The following is a 15068-nucleotide window of genomic DNA, read 5'->3' on the forward strand; positions in this document are numbered from 1 at the left end:
CTACTAATGCTAACGCTAAAGGGCAAAGATAACTTAGTTAATTTCAATCCTTCTAAAACCGAGCCCAGTCCTATATCTCGCAAATAGGATTCTTCTGCTCCTATGATTATCTTTGATGGCAATCAGATTTCTAAAAACGATCTGATATCTCTATTAAAGATTACTCTGATTTCTACTTTCTCTTTATATAAGCACATTATAAATATTGCCTCCTCTGCATCTAAAAGTAACTGTGTTTTTCCTTTAGCTCTTGAGGTCACTTTTCTTCTAAACAGCTACTCTTTACAAATCTCAAATCCAACTTACCATGGAATGTTGTTTCCACATCTGGGGACGGTCATCCCATAACTTCTCTTAACCATCTAGAATTCATTCAAAAGAGAGCAGTTAGGTTAATAAATGACCAATTAGCATTAGTAGAGGCATTTGATGCAAGAAAGCAAGCTTATGCAGCATCAGCCAAAAAAAAAAAAAAAAAACCCACTTCCACTTCACCCCTCTGTTCGTTCAAAATACCTGTCCAGCTGAGCCTTAAACTTATTTAAGCTATCAACCTCCACGACAAGGCATGGAAGTCTGTTCCACCAAACAACCAGCCGCTGGCTAAAGACAAATTTCAGCACGTCTATCCTACATCTGTCTTTCCTCAATTTGAATTTATGCCCTCTCAGGTGATTATTCTGAGCTAGAGGAAGAATCCCATCAGCATTGAGCATGCTCAAACCATTCAAGGCTTTATACACCTCTATCAGATCACCTCGCTGGTGCCTAGTCTCCAGACACTGTAATTTGCAAAACTTAAGCCTTTCTTCGTAAGAGCACCCCTTTGTTCCATTCACTAATCTTGTTGCCCGTCTCTGTACTCGTTCCAGCAGCTCTACATCCTTCTTGAAATGAGGCCTCCAGACCTGTATACAGTACTCTAGGTGTGGCCTGACCATTGCCTTATACAAGGGAATAATCACCTCCTTATCCCTGCTGGAAAAATTCCTGTATATCATTGACAATACTCCATGAGCTACTCTTGCAGCCCATCTGCACTGCTCAGAGAACTTCATATCTGCCTGCACAACCACCCCCAAGTCCCTTTCATTCTCTACCACTGTCAGTGTAGTACCACAGAATAGATACACTGCTCTGGGATTACTGTTTCCCATATGTATTACTTTAAATTTGTCAATGTTAAACTTCATTTGCCACCTCTCAGCCTATCTGCTCAACCTTTCCAGATCCTGTTGCAGCAGCATAGCATCTTAATGTCCAAGCAAACTTGGACATTAAGCTTGATATACCATCATCAATATCATTTATGAAATACAGAAAACAATAATGGACCCAACACTGAACCATGAGGGATTCCACTAATAACATTAGTCCACGATGAGTAGTGTCCATTGATTACCACTTTCTGTCTTCTCCCCGTCAACCATTCTTTTTATCCACAGCAGCAATTTGCCTCCAATGCCACACTGCTCCAATTTGTGCAGCAGTCTTCCATGTGCAACAGTATCAAAAGCCTTTATAAGATCCAAATATATAATATCAAAGTTATTACCTGGATCCAGTTCTTTTGTGACTGCATCATAGTATCCAATCAAATTGGTCAGGCAAGACTTTCCCTTAACAAAACCATGCTGTGTCCGAGCTATAACTCAAGTCTTGTCTAGATGATCCTGCAGAGCTTCTTTAACCAGTGCCTCCATTAATTTTCCTAGAACAGAAGTTAAACTCACAGGTCTATAATTACTTGTGTCAGCCTTTGATCCTCCTTTGTGAATTGGGGTCACATTTGCACATCTCCAGTCTATGGGTACCTCCCCTGAGTCCAAAGAAGCTCTCATAATTATGGCTAAGGGTTTGCTTACTTCCTTTGCTGCCTCCTTTAATATAACTGGATAGATCCCATCCACCCCAGGTGCCTTATTTATGTTTATCCTCAACAATCTCTCCTCCACTTTCCTCTCAGTTATTACAAAATCATCCAGCTCACTGCCAATGTTTACTTTACCTACATCATTCTCCTTCCCGAATAACTCCTCATGCGTGAATGTAGATGCAAAATACTCGTTTAGATTGTTAGCCACCTGAGAGGATCCTCAACTGTTGAACCATCAATATCCAGTGGACCAATCTGATTCATCCCTTTCCTTCTCGAGTTCAAATATGTAAAGAACTCTTTTCTGTTTTTCTTTGCATCCTTTGCCAAGGATTTTTCGTAGTCTGCCTTTGCCTGCCTAATCTCCTTTGTGACTTGGTTACAGAGCAACTTATATCTATCATAGGCTTCCATGTCACCCATTAATTTGTATGTATCCCATGCATTTTTCTTCTCTGCCACATGTCTCATTAGTTCATCTGACAACCATTTAGGCCTAAACCTTGAACAATATTTCTTAGTTGGTATGTAAAGCCTGGTAGCCTCCAAGGTTAGTTCCTTGAATGCTTCCCATTTTGAGTTTGCTGTTGGTAACATCATCAGTTGGTCCCACTGTATAGAATTTAAATACTGTCTTAAATTAATCACTTATAAGTTTATCAAGTGGAAATCTGCTGTACACCAATGGAAACAGTGAAAGGAGTGAAGGTGGAGTTGGGTTTCTGGTCCATAAAGATTTTAAAAACAACATTTTGGAATTCAAAAGTACATCACCAAGGGTGTCAAGACTAATACTCAAGATTTCTAAGAGGTACAAGCTAAAGATTATAATGATTTATGCACCAACATCGAGCCATGATAATGAAGAGGTTGAAGAAATGTACACTGAAATTGAGAGTCTTCTAGATGAGCAGAAAACCCACTACACTATTATTATGGGGGACTTCAATGCTAAGGTTGGAAAAAGGCAAAACAGCGCAGAAAGAGGAACTATAGGAAATTTTGGAATTGGTGAAAGAAATAAAAGAGGTGAAAGACTTGTGGAATTTGCAGAATCTCAAGGAATGTCAGTAATGAACACTTTTTTTCAAGAAAAGGGTGAACAGAAAGTGGACATGGAAGAGTCCAAATGGATTAACAACTAATGAAATCGACTTCGTCCTCACTAACAGAAGATATATTGTGAATGATGTTACCGTCCTGAATAAGGTAAATGTTGGAAGTGATCACAGAATGGTAAGATGTACACTTGATATAGATGTAGGAAAGGAAAGGAAAAAACTGACTCGAGTAAATAATAAAAAGGTCTTTGAAATAACAGAGGAGGAGAAAAAGCAGTATGTACTGGAACTTAAGAACAAGTTTGAGCTTCTGCAGACTGCTCAGGACCAAGATATCGACGAGGAATATTACAACTTTCTGAAAGTGATAAAGCCCAAGAAACCTATAGGGAAACAGAAATCCAAAGAAGAAAAAATTAGTCAAGAAACACTTGTCATGATGAACCAAAGACGACAAATGAAGAGCAAGAAAAACACTGACAGGGAGAAAATTGAGTATACTGAGTTATGCAAAGCCATTAGAAAAAGACTCAGAGAGGACATAAGAAGATTTAACACAAGAAAAGTAGAACAAGCATTAAGGGAAAACAAAGGATTTAAATCAGCAACCATGAGCAGTAATACAGAAAGACAAATGATACTGAAACTGAAGAATAGCGATGGTGAACTTATAAACAGCAGAGAAGGCATAATTCAAATAGCAGAAGACTACTATGGAGAATTATACAAGGAGCGAGGGAATGATACCAGCAGTGGGGAAGATGGATTGCAAAGTAGCAACACATACGACATACCCAATATTCTTCCTGATGAGGTAGAACATGCATTGAAGAAAATGAAGAATCGGAAAGCCCCGGGGGAAGATGAAGTTACTGTAGAGTTGTTAAAATTGGGAGGAAGAGACAACACAAAAACTGGCAAGGCTCTTCACAAAGTGCATTAGAAAAGGTGTGATGCCTAAGCAGTGGAATAATGCAATCATAGTTTTGCTGCATAAGAAAGGAGATAAATCAGAAATTGGAAATTATAGAACAATTAGCTTGTTATCCCATATCTACAAGTTGTTCACAAAGGTCATTACTAACAGATTAGAAAGAATACTTGATGAGAATCAACCGAAAGAGCAAGCTGGCTTTAGGACAGGATTCTCAACTATGGATCACCTTCACGTAATATCACAGCTAATGGAGAAAGCAAATGAATATAAAACACCATTATGCCTGGCATTTGTGGATTATGAAAAGCCATTTGACTCCATACAGCATAAGGCAATGTTTTGGGCACTGGAAAGACAAGGCATAGATACTCCATATATTATGATTTTGAAGAAAATATATGAGAGTGCTACATCCTTTATTAGACTAGACAAAGACAGTAGCAAATTTAAAATCGAGAAAGGAGTTCGACAAGGAGACACAATATCTCCGAAGCTGTTTACTGCTGCCCTTGAGGAAGCTTTCAGAAGATTAGACTGGTCGCAGAAAGGAGTCAATGTGAACAGAGAGTACCTAAACCATTTACGATTTGCAGATGACATTGTGGTCATAAGCCACGATCCCAAAGAATTAGAGGAAAATCTTAATCAGTTATGCACAGTTAGTAAGGATTTTGGACTAAAGATGAATATGGCTAAAACAAAAGTAATGATGAACAAGTATGCCACGGAAAGGGAAATAATGATTGAAGGAGCAGTAATTGAAAAGGTGGAGTCATATACTTATCTGGGACAAGTCTTTAGCTGTAATAATGATAAATGGCTGGAAGTCAAAAGAAGAATAAATTTTGGATGGATAGCATTCAGGAAATATAGTCACATACTGAAGAGCAATATCCCAGTTTGTCAGAAACGTAAAATAATGAATCAATGTATACTCCCCACCATGACTTATGGAAGTGAAACTTGGGCACTCACCAAAAGAATGGAAGAGAAGCTAAGAACTACACAGCGAAGAATGGAACGAATTATATTGGGAATCAGACTGTTAGATAAGAAGAGAAACACATGGATTAGGCAGCAAACTCAAGTAAAGGACATTCTTATCAAAACTAAAGAACTAAAATGGTCTTGGGCAGGACACATAGCTCGAAGACATGATGACAGATGGACTAAGAAAATAACAGAATGGTACCCAAGAGGAGCTAGAAGAAAACCTGGAAGACAAAGGCAGAGATGGATAGATGAAATTCATGAGTTTTTGAGTAGTAAATGGATGGCCAGTGCTCAAAACAGAAGGAACTGGAAAGTTGCTGGAGAGGCCTTCATCCTGCAGTGGATTGAAAATGGCTGACGATGATGATGATGACTGACATGACCCAGCAGAATGTAACCTTCTGGTTGGCTGTTTGACAGTAAAATAATTTGGATTGGATCTCTTTAAGAACGGGATTAGAGGCAAAAAAAAGATAGATTGAATGCTGGTAATTGTACTTAGAGAGTCAGTATATATCAAAGATTGCTTGATATGGTGGTTGTTTATGTTATCCAGAGCTAGTTTTATTGTAAATAATTCTGCAGTATAAATACTGCATTCAGTAGGAACTGACAAAGCTACTGAGAAGGTGGAAGAAACTACTGCAGCACCTATGGCTGCATCTGTTTTGGATCCATCAGTATATATTTGTACTTTCTCTGAATTTTCCAAGCAATGTGCTTTATGTAGCTGCTGAAAGTTTGAAGATGAAAGTTAATCTTTTCCAGGAAGAATTTTCCCCATCTTAAAAATAAATTGTCACAGAGAGGTGAGAATTCAGTCCAGGGAAGTTCAGCGTATCGAAGTCTTGGAATATGTTATGAATGTTGACGTCCCAACTGAGAATAAGCTCTTGCAGTCGAAGCCCTGCAGGGTGGTTTTCATTAGGTTTATTGTGATATAGTATGGCATGTTGAGAGTCAAACAGGTACTGCCAGATAGGATGGGACGGAATACTTTTAATCTTTGCTGCATAATTACACAATAAGGATTTTCTCCTGAGATGCAAAGGGGATTCATTTGCCTCAATGTACAGGCTGTGTACTGGAGATGTTCTGAAGGCTCCCACAGCTATCCTAAGGGCACTATGCTGTATGGTGTTCAGACATAATAGCAAACTTTTCCTAGCAGTCATAGACAGGTGCTCCATAATCTAAGTGTGATCTCATTAAAGCTCTATAGAGATGAAGAAGAGAGCTTCTATCAGCACCCCAGGACATAGCAGAGACTGCTCTTAGGATGTTCAGTTTGAGTTTATTATCTAAAGCAAAATTGAGTTTATTATCTAAGCTCAATAAACTCAAAATTGAGTTTATTATTTATACTAGCCTTCCCAAAGCCTTTCTGGGCTTTGGAAAGGCTAGTATAAATATAACCCGAAAAGACAAAATTGTTAGTGACAGGAATCAGGCTGTTTTTCAAAAATATTTCTGGATCAGGGTGGAGTTTGCATTTTTTACAAAAATGAATTGCACTAGATCTCTTTTCTGATAGGGAATAGCCATTCCGCAATGCCCATGATTCTATTTTAGCAATGGAAATTTGAAGTTGTCTTTCAATGGTGTTCATGGTTTGGGATTGACAAGAAATAATGAGGTCATCAGCGAATATGTACGATTCTACTGTATTCGGTACATCTCAACGTCATGTTTGTAATTCTTGTTGCAAATAATGTTGGACTTAAAATGGACCCCTGTAGTTCACCCTCCTCTTGTTCAAATGATTTGGATAAATTGTTCATGTATCTAACCTGAAATGCTCTGTGGCATAGGAAGTTTTGTATAAAGTGGGGTAAATGACCTCTCAAGCCAAAAGAATGAAGATCTTGAAGTACACCATAACGCCAGGTGGTATCAAAGGCTTTCTGAATATCGAATATCTGAATATGAAGGCATTTCGGATGTTTGCTTCTGCTTTTATCATTACATCTAATGTGGAATGGTTTTTCCAAAACCCATACTGATTGCTATTTAGCAAGTTGTTAATTTCCACAAACCATGTTACCTGCCTGTGAACCATGTTTTCCAGGACTTTGCCTAAACAGCTGGTCAGTGAAATCGGCCTGTAGTTATGTAGAAAGGTGCGATCCTTTCCTGGCTTTGGGAAGGCTAATATAATTTAGTGACATTAGTAGTTTGGATAAGTATTTTCTAAAAATATTCGATTGTAATATTTTAACAATGTTCTTTTCGCTCTGCTGTTTAGTTGGCTTATCACGATGTAGTAGATCCCATCTGGACCAGCAGCATTACTGGATGTTTTATTGAGCACCCCTAAAAGTTCTGTTAATGTGAATGGCTGGTTGTATGGGTGTGAAACTCTAGTTAGAAATTGATCTTATGCTGCTCTGAAGATTTTTTAATTTGCTGAAAGATTGGGTTGTAGGTGGATACGGCCAATGTACTGGCAATGTAATGATTTGGCTAAGGCATTTGCAATTTCTGCCAGAGAGAACAACTCCTTCCCTTCCCAGTTTAATATTGAAGTCAGGGATTGCACATATTTGCCAATAAGTGTGTGTATTTTCTTCCAGATGAGTCTGATATCTGTGTCCTTGTTTATACTAGAGGAAAAGCTAATCCATGCATCTTTTTTTGCTTTCCTTCTTATTTGGCAGAGCTTGGCTTTCATTCTTTTAAAAATAATTATGTTAGAGGTTGTGGGGAATTTGCGAAACAAATTCCAAGCCCTATTTTTGTCCTGTTTAGCGTATGTACAATCCGGATTACACTAGTAATTACTGTGTTTGCATTTCCCAGGCAAAGATTTTGGTGTTGTAGAGTTGGCAGAGTAGTATTTGATTAGTTATATGTGGTGCAACATAATCTATGGGTTGGGATTGGATTATTTCATCATCTAACTGAACATTTGAAGCATATTCATTCCAGTGTGCCCTACAAAATTTCCAATTGGAGTGACCCGGCAAAGGGGAGTTTACTCATGTTTGCAGCTTGCAAAGAATTGGCAGATGATCACTGTTTAGAGGATTTTCAAGACCAGACCACTCCATATTGGTACATATGGAGGGTGAGCAGATTGAAAGGTCTACTTCAATAATGCATCCTGTAGAAAAATGAATATAGATAGGCTCACCAGTGTTCAAAGGGGTAAGTTGACAAACATCAAAAAGAGTTTCTATTAGTTTACCTTTTTCGTCGATTGTTGGAGATCCCCACAGCGAATGATAAGCATTGAAGTCTCCGAGCAAGTAGAAAGGAGATGGTAGCTGGTCTAATAGACCAGCTACCTGATAGGACACACTTGTGGATTTAAAATAGGTTTCTTGTAGGGATACCTGCAGGTTCATAGCGGTTGATGAGATCATTCAAGTCATCTTTTGCATTACGAAAGCCTCTACAGTTCCACTGAAGGATTCTTTCCATTATGAGTTCTTGCTGATTGTTTTTGTTTCTGACTGCTTTTTGGTTGTAGCTTGTTTATACCTCTCTATTTTTACTTGTCTTTCTTAGGAAAGATAGGACGTGTTCACACATCTCACCGGTTGTGTGAAGTTCTAAAATTCCATCATCTGAATTATTCTGTTGATCAATATCCATTTCAGTTGAAATCTGTGGTTGCACCATTGGGGTTTCTGTAACTTTTGGTTTCATTGTTGAAGGCGCATCAGCTGGAATGGAAATTGGAGTATTGCTGGCTTGTTCAGATTTTTGTTGTGAAGGACACTGTTTGGGAGAAGTGAGCATGGATCGTGCCCAATTGGCGATAGATGTATTAGGAGGAACTGTACCATCTGTTTGAATACTTACTGACTGGACCTGTTTAGCAGCTGTGGCATATGTATGCTTTGACTCCATTTTGATTATTTCTCTTCACGCTTCTGAATATGAACCTTTGTTCTCCACTTTATATTTCTGTAATTTTTTCCCTTGCTTCCATAGTTTGCATATTTTGGAAAAAACCAGGTGATTACCTTTACAATTTGGGCAACAAGGAGTGGTAGCAATTGGTTGCAATTGGTTGTTCTCCTTTTATCTGCAATTAGGACATATTGCCTCACTTCTACATGCAGTCTGGGAGTGTCCATATTTTTGGCACTTGTAGCACCTGATTGGGTTTGGAATGTAAGGTCCGGCACGGCAATAGAGATAGCTTGCTTTTACAGATATTGGTAAGATGGGAGAGCTAAAAGTGAGAACTATGCTCCCTGTTAGAATAAGAATACCAACTTTGAGTCATGATTCTCCTGGCTTGGATGACTTTGTTCTCGTAGCTCTGACTATTTCCTCCTTTGATACAGTTAATAAGTCCCATTCTACAATTACTCCCTTGAGGAATTTAGGGTGGCAAGGAGAGTGACTTTTATTGGATGTCTGCCAAAAGTAGTCAGGTTTAATAACTTTGTAGAATGCTGGTATTTCATGGTCTACCAGAAGATCCCCAGACTGAAGTCGCCTTACTGATTTTGGTGAACCTGTGGCAGCTCCTAAGCATTTCTGCACAAGGAATGGGGACAGTTTACTCAGGGGCTAGTCTGATGTAGAGTGCAGTGTGAGAAATGCTGGTATCTCCTCTTGAAGATTTGTTTTCAACCTCTTCAGTTGAGAAAAATCATCAGTGGTGTGATTTGTTACTAGTTTTGAGCTCAATTGCTCTAAAGGTGGAAACATATTGTTAACCATCATTGCTCCTTTCAGCCCTGGGAGAGTGGATTTCTTCTCCCAGGTTACCCGGCCACGCCACGGGGAGGCAGGAGCAGTGCTGCTAGAGTGACCAAGTGGTATAAAAGTTAGTACATTAATTCAAGGGAAAAAACGAAAGGTGTTTTTCCTTTCTGAAACTTGCTTACGATTTGTAAGACTAAGTTGCCTATTAATTTTATAGAAAAGTAAGAAAACTTTTATAACTGAAACAAAACTACATCTTTTTGAAAACGCTCTATAAATCACTCAGAGAATCGCTTGATCACTATAACGTTTGGCACCCTGGGCCCTACGGGTAACTCACCTGGTGAGATCAACAAAAAAGGGTGTCCACATGAAAAAAGACTTCGAATATGTGGGTTTCACAGCTTGGAAACTAGGCACCTTAGAGGAGACTTGGCTGAGGTGTATAAGGCTCTGAGAGGCAAAAGTAAAATTAATGAGGATGAAATTTTCACAGTTATAAATGATTCTAGAAATAAGGGCCATAATTTCAAGTTACGGGGTGGGGGATGAGATGATAAAACTGCGTTGCAGGAAGTTTTATTTTAGCCAGCTACTTATAAATTACTGGAATCAGTTACCTGCATGGGTGGTAGAAGCTGACAGTTTGGGGAAATTCAAAGGTCAGTTGGAACTCCTCTGATCATTTGGTCGTCTCGGAGTATAAACAGAAAATTTATTTATTTATTTATAGTTACCTACAGTAGGAGGGAAATGCATAGGTTGTCTATTGCCTTTTCTTTTAATATTTTTAATTTTTTTATTAATATTATTTTACTCTTTTTTTTTTTTTTTTTTGCTGGTGCAGCATAAGCCTTAGGCTTCCTTGCACCATATGGCCATTACAATACTAATACTAAATGAACAATTTTGATTTTATTTTTTAATTATATGAAGCAATGCTGTTCAATATTTTTATTTTAAAGTGCAGTATTATTTAAAAAAAAACTACAGTAACTGTGCATTTGGCATTTAAGATGTTTAACCCATTTAGTGTGCTGATGGAAAAAAAGTAAAACTAAGAGAAAAAAAATGTGCAAGATGAAATTTGCTTGTTTAAAAATGCTTACTTAATAGATCATCTTTCAGTCATTGTGTATTCATGTTAAAAAATTGGAAGAAAGCTGGTTAAATTTTATTTTTCTCAATAAGATGGTTCCCTTATAATGCAGGTGTTAAAGTTGTTCCCTGACACTCGCATTATACTGAGGTTGCACTGTAATTATAACAATGCTCGAATTAATTTTCAGTTTCTCAAAATTCAGCTAGTTAATTATCTTATTTTCCCCATTATTTTATGGCAGGTTATATGCCAGTTTTAACATTTTATTAAAATTTAACATGTAATTTTTAACTGGCAAAATATCTTTAAATTCACTCCTTCCTAATTTGTGAAATTTGACTAATAAATAATTATGGTAAATTTAATAATGTCTCAAAATTAATGAAATAAGATCACATATTTTTTATAATTTAAAAAATATATATAAAAAGAAAAACATACTGCTAATTGTGTTGGAATCCATGCTCCTTTTTTTAGAGACTTCACCTGAGATATATGCCTTCCCAAGCTTCTATGAACACTACAGCATTCATCACATATTAGCAAACCCCTGTTAATTGATGCCCAGGTTGGATCTGCAAAGTTAGACCATTTCAATTGAAAAATTCAAAGTGGGATCTTCGAGAATTCTACACAAAAAAAAATACTGTTAAAATTTCAATGTACAAAATACTTTCTACAGTGCATTTTTTTTTTTTTTTTTGGCTGATGCTGTATAAGCTTGCTTCCTTTCATGATTTGCCACTGATAATGCTAATGCTACTCAATATCCTTACATGTGACAAACTTCTCCCATTGAAGTGGATTGATAATCTTTTATAAATCAATACTAGAGGGCCAAATTCAAAAATCTATCAATTTTGTTCAAACCAAGATTTGAACTAATATTGGGCGAAGGTAAAGAAAACCTGCACGAGAACGACGAGAAACATCAGATAACTTATGTAGAAAATTAGTTTCCCGATACAGCACTCTAGGGCTGCTCACTCAGTAAACAGGCAGTAGGTGTTATTGGTCTGGAGCAAAGTTGAGAACGATATACATTGACAGGTAGGTGTGGAAAATGATGACAGGTAAGTGTGGAAAATGATGTGCTGATTGGTGCACGAGCACAACACACGATAACATCAGTTTAGTATCACTTTAGCAGCACTAATGGTAACTTGTCCTAACCGCACATGCCCTAATCTTTTTTCACCATTACAGTATTTCCTAATGGCGTAAAAAGGTCAGGTCACCTCGACTTGAATCCCATGGGAGCTTGAATCCCTCCAGATTGTTTGTTTGTGATTTGGTTTTTAGGAGCATTAGCAACTAAGGCCATATTGCTCCGGGGATATGCGGTGGTCATTCCCTCACCTTTCCGCATCCTCCATATTTGGTGGTCACGGGCTCGAACCCTGGTCTAATCAAGAAGCATTTGCTACACACTGCTGCTCCTACCCACCTGGCTATGGAGGTGCCCCCCTCCAGAAGTGGAGGGGGTAACCTAACCTTTTTTTCTTTAGAAGTCATATTTAGAAATACATTTATAAAAAAATAAATTTTTTTTAACCTGACCTTTTTTCACCTAATGGTGAAAAAAGATCAGGTTACCTCCACTTGAATCCCATGGGAGCTTAAACCCCTCCAAAAATGGAGGGGTAACTTAACCTTTTTTCTTTAGAATCATGGGTGGACTAGCACAAATTGTTTATTAACAAAACATTAATTTTTTATTACTGTACTTTTATTTTTAAAGACACCCGTGCGGATACACACGTATGATAATGTCAATCAGCACCTTAATAGCTATTCAGTATATATATATATATACTGAATATATATACTCAGTATATATATATATATATATATATATATACTGAATATATATATATATACTATCATTGAATTATATTAAATATTAACATAAATTAAATTATAATAAAGTGAATAAATAAATAATTAGGCGTTCATTAGAGGCAGCGACATGCAATTCCTCCAAATGAAGCTGAAATACATCCAATATTTTAAATTAAATAAAATAAAACATAAGCCAGTAGTATGGCAAAAACTTATATTTATATTTATGTTAATTTTCGCTCTACAGTTTTTGCCATACTACTGGCTTATGTTTTATTTTATTTAATTTAAAATATTGGATATATATATATATATATATATATATATAAGAATCTTTCTTTCTTTTTCTATTATTTCCCAACCTAATATTTAAGTTTAGGTTGCAAAATACAAGGAAACCTTTTCTTTTTTATTTCCTAACCTACCATTTAAGCTCAGGTTATGAAATACAATGAAAAACAAAGAAACCTTTTCCTTTTTTTCGTAACCAAACCTAAATCAATAATACAGTAAAAACACTCATCAACTCCAAAAATCTGCTTTTAATAATGAGAAAAAAAAAAAAAAAAACACAATGAAGAACAAAAATGAATGGAACGAAACACTTTCTCAGAAAAAAAATTCATGAGTACAACTCATACAGTTGGACCTGAATAGCTATTTGCAATTTGAGTAACAATATTGCAAAAGTGTCTTCATGATTTTTCCCATAAATTTGACGCCACATATATTCATTGATGTGACCCATCAACATATGTTTACAGTTGCCATTTACTCTTGTAGTTGGGCGCCTCTGTAGCCAGGTGGGAAGGAGCAGCAGTGCGTAGCACACACTTTTTGATTAGACCGAGGTTCGAGCCCGTCACCACCAAATACGGAGGATGCGGAAAGGTCAGGGAACGACCACAGCATATCCCGGAGCAATATGGCCTTAGTTGCTAATGCTCCTAAAAACCAAATAACTAACTAACTAACTCTTTTAGTTACACTTTTTAGTTTTTCTTCCACTGGGCTTCGATATTATTCGTATGTGCTCCTGTATGTGGATCTACAAAATGTTCCTTGTGTTTCACTGTTAAATGTTTGTAATTCTTTTTTTCTAAGGCCGTAATACGGCTATATGCATGCCATTCGTATGTTATGATAGTAGTATTTTTCTTCACTACTTTTCTAATAATGTGTAAAAGAGTTTTTGCTTTCCAATTTTTTATCAGTTTCATGAAGAAGAATTTAGATTCTCTTTCGAACACATAAAACACCCATTTCTTCTTAGCAGTTTCATCTGCTTCTACAATTTTCCCTGATCCACCCAACTTATTGGGTTTTTTTTATCAACTGCAATTCGCAAATATCTCTTAGTTTCTTATAAAACTTAGTTGCTGTCACTTTCGAAATCTCCAGATGGAATGCCGTTGTAGTTACTGGTGTGCATGTTGACCAAAAGTATATAATGTATATTATCTTTTTCAATGAAATGTTTTGTATTTTCCATAAAACTATGTTTCCATAAAGAAACTTGCGAAGAACGTTTTTTACAACACCACAACTTTCCACATGACTCTGTTCGTGATTCAATTAGGTGAAAATAATCATTGCACTTAAAACAGTACAATTTCGGTCTTACCAATTTAGTTTTCATCAAAAAATCAAGCAACGTTTTATTTTCCTTACAAATTTATTCCATCTTTAAAAGATTAATCGCTACTATTACCTGTTCACTGTTCATTACAAAATTATTATGCACTGTTCTTTACTGGTAAATACACATCATAATACCAACCAATGACTACACAGTAGTTTGTCGTCTGTCACGCCCACCACCAATCATTTCATCGTTTGCCAGGCCTACCTGTCAATCAATATATCCTTCTCGATTTCTGCTCCAGACCGACAACACCTATCCTACCGTCTGTTTACGAAGCGAGCAGCACTAGAGTTCAGTGTCAGGAAACTAATTTTCTGCGTAAGTTATCTGAAGTTTCTCGTCGTTCTCGAGCAGGCTTTCTTTACCTTAGCCCTAATATTGTTTATTTGGATTTTAGCAAATTTTTAACGTAGTCCTCCTGCATGAGAGGTTATTGTATAAGCCGGAACATTCTAGGATCACATATAAGATTCTATACAGGTCACAGGCTAATGCAAGGCAGGAGGCAGAGCACTGTGCTAAAAGGTTATTCTTCAGATAGGGTTAGCAGAAGTGGATTCTCCCAAGGACCAGTTCTGGGACCATTATTGTTCTTAATTTTCTTAAATTGCATCATTGAAGGGTAGAGGATGTGATGTCAAAATATGCAGATGACAAAAAAATTAGGAGAGTGGTTAATGATTAGCACCAGTGCTAGTGCATAATGACTTGAATATTAGCCATATAGTGCAATGACACCACAAGCTTTTGCTGCACTGGCCAAAAAAAAAAAAAAAAAAGAAAGTAGATGAGAAAATACAAATTATGCATTTCCCTCCTTATATAGATAATTTCTTCAAACTGTCTCAGCCTCAACTACCTGCAGCAGTAACCTGTTCCAGTAATCAAAAACTTTCTGGCTAAAAGAAAACTTCCTACAATCTAGTTTAAATCACTTCTGTAATTTT

At 36.9% G+C, this 15068-nt stretch overlaps 1 protein-coding gene across 2 annotated transcripts in view; it reads right to left on the reverse strand.

The window, feature by feature from the left end:
• The window catches only part of Git (ARF GTPase-activating protein GIT1), a 421403-nt gene that overhangs the window by 367240 nt on the left and 39095 nt on the right, over positions 1–15068 (reverse strand). For both annotated transcript variants that reach the window (XM_090369031.1, XM_090369030.1), the window contains exon 2: positions 11076–11209. In XM_090369031.1, the coding sequence (XP_090225157.1) occupies positions 11076–11209 (134 nt within the window). The remainder of the gene's footprint in view (positions 1–11075; positions 11210–15068) is intronic.

The sequence above is a fragment of the Mastigoproctus giganteus genome, chromosome 2 (assembly GCF_048544385.1).
Source record: "Mastigoproctus giganteus isolate SK-2022 chromosome 2, ASM4854438v1, whole genome shotgun sequence".
NCBI lineage: Eukaryota > Metazoa > Arthropoda > Arachnida > Uropygi > Thelyphonidae > Mastigoproctus > Mastigoproctus giganteus.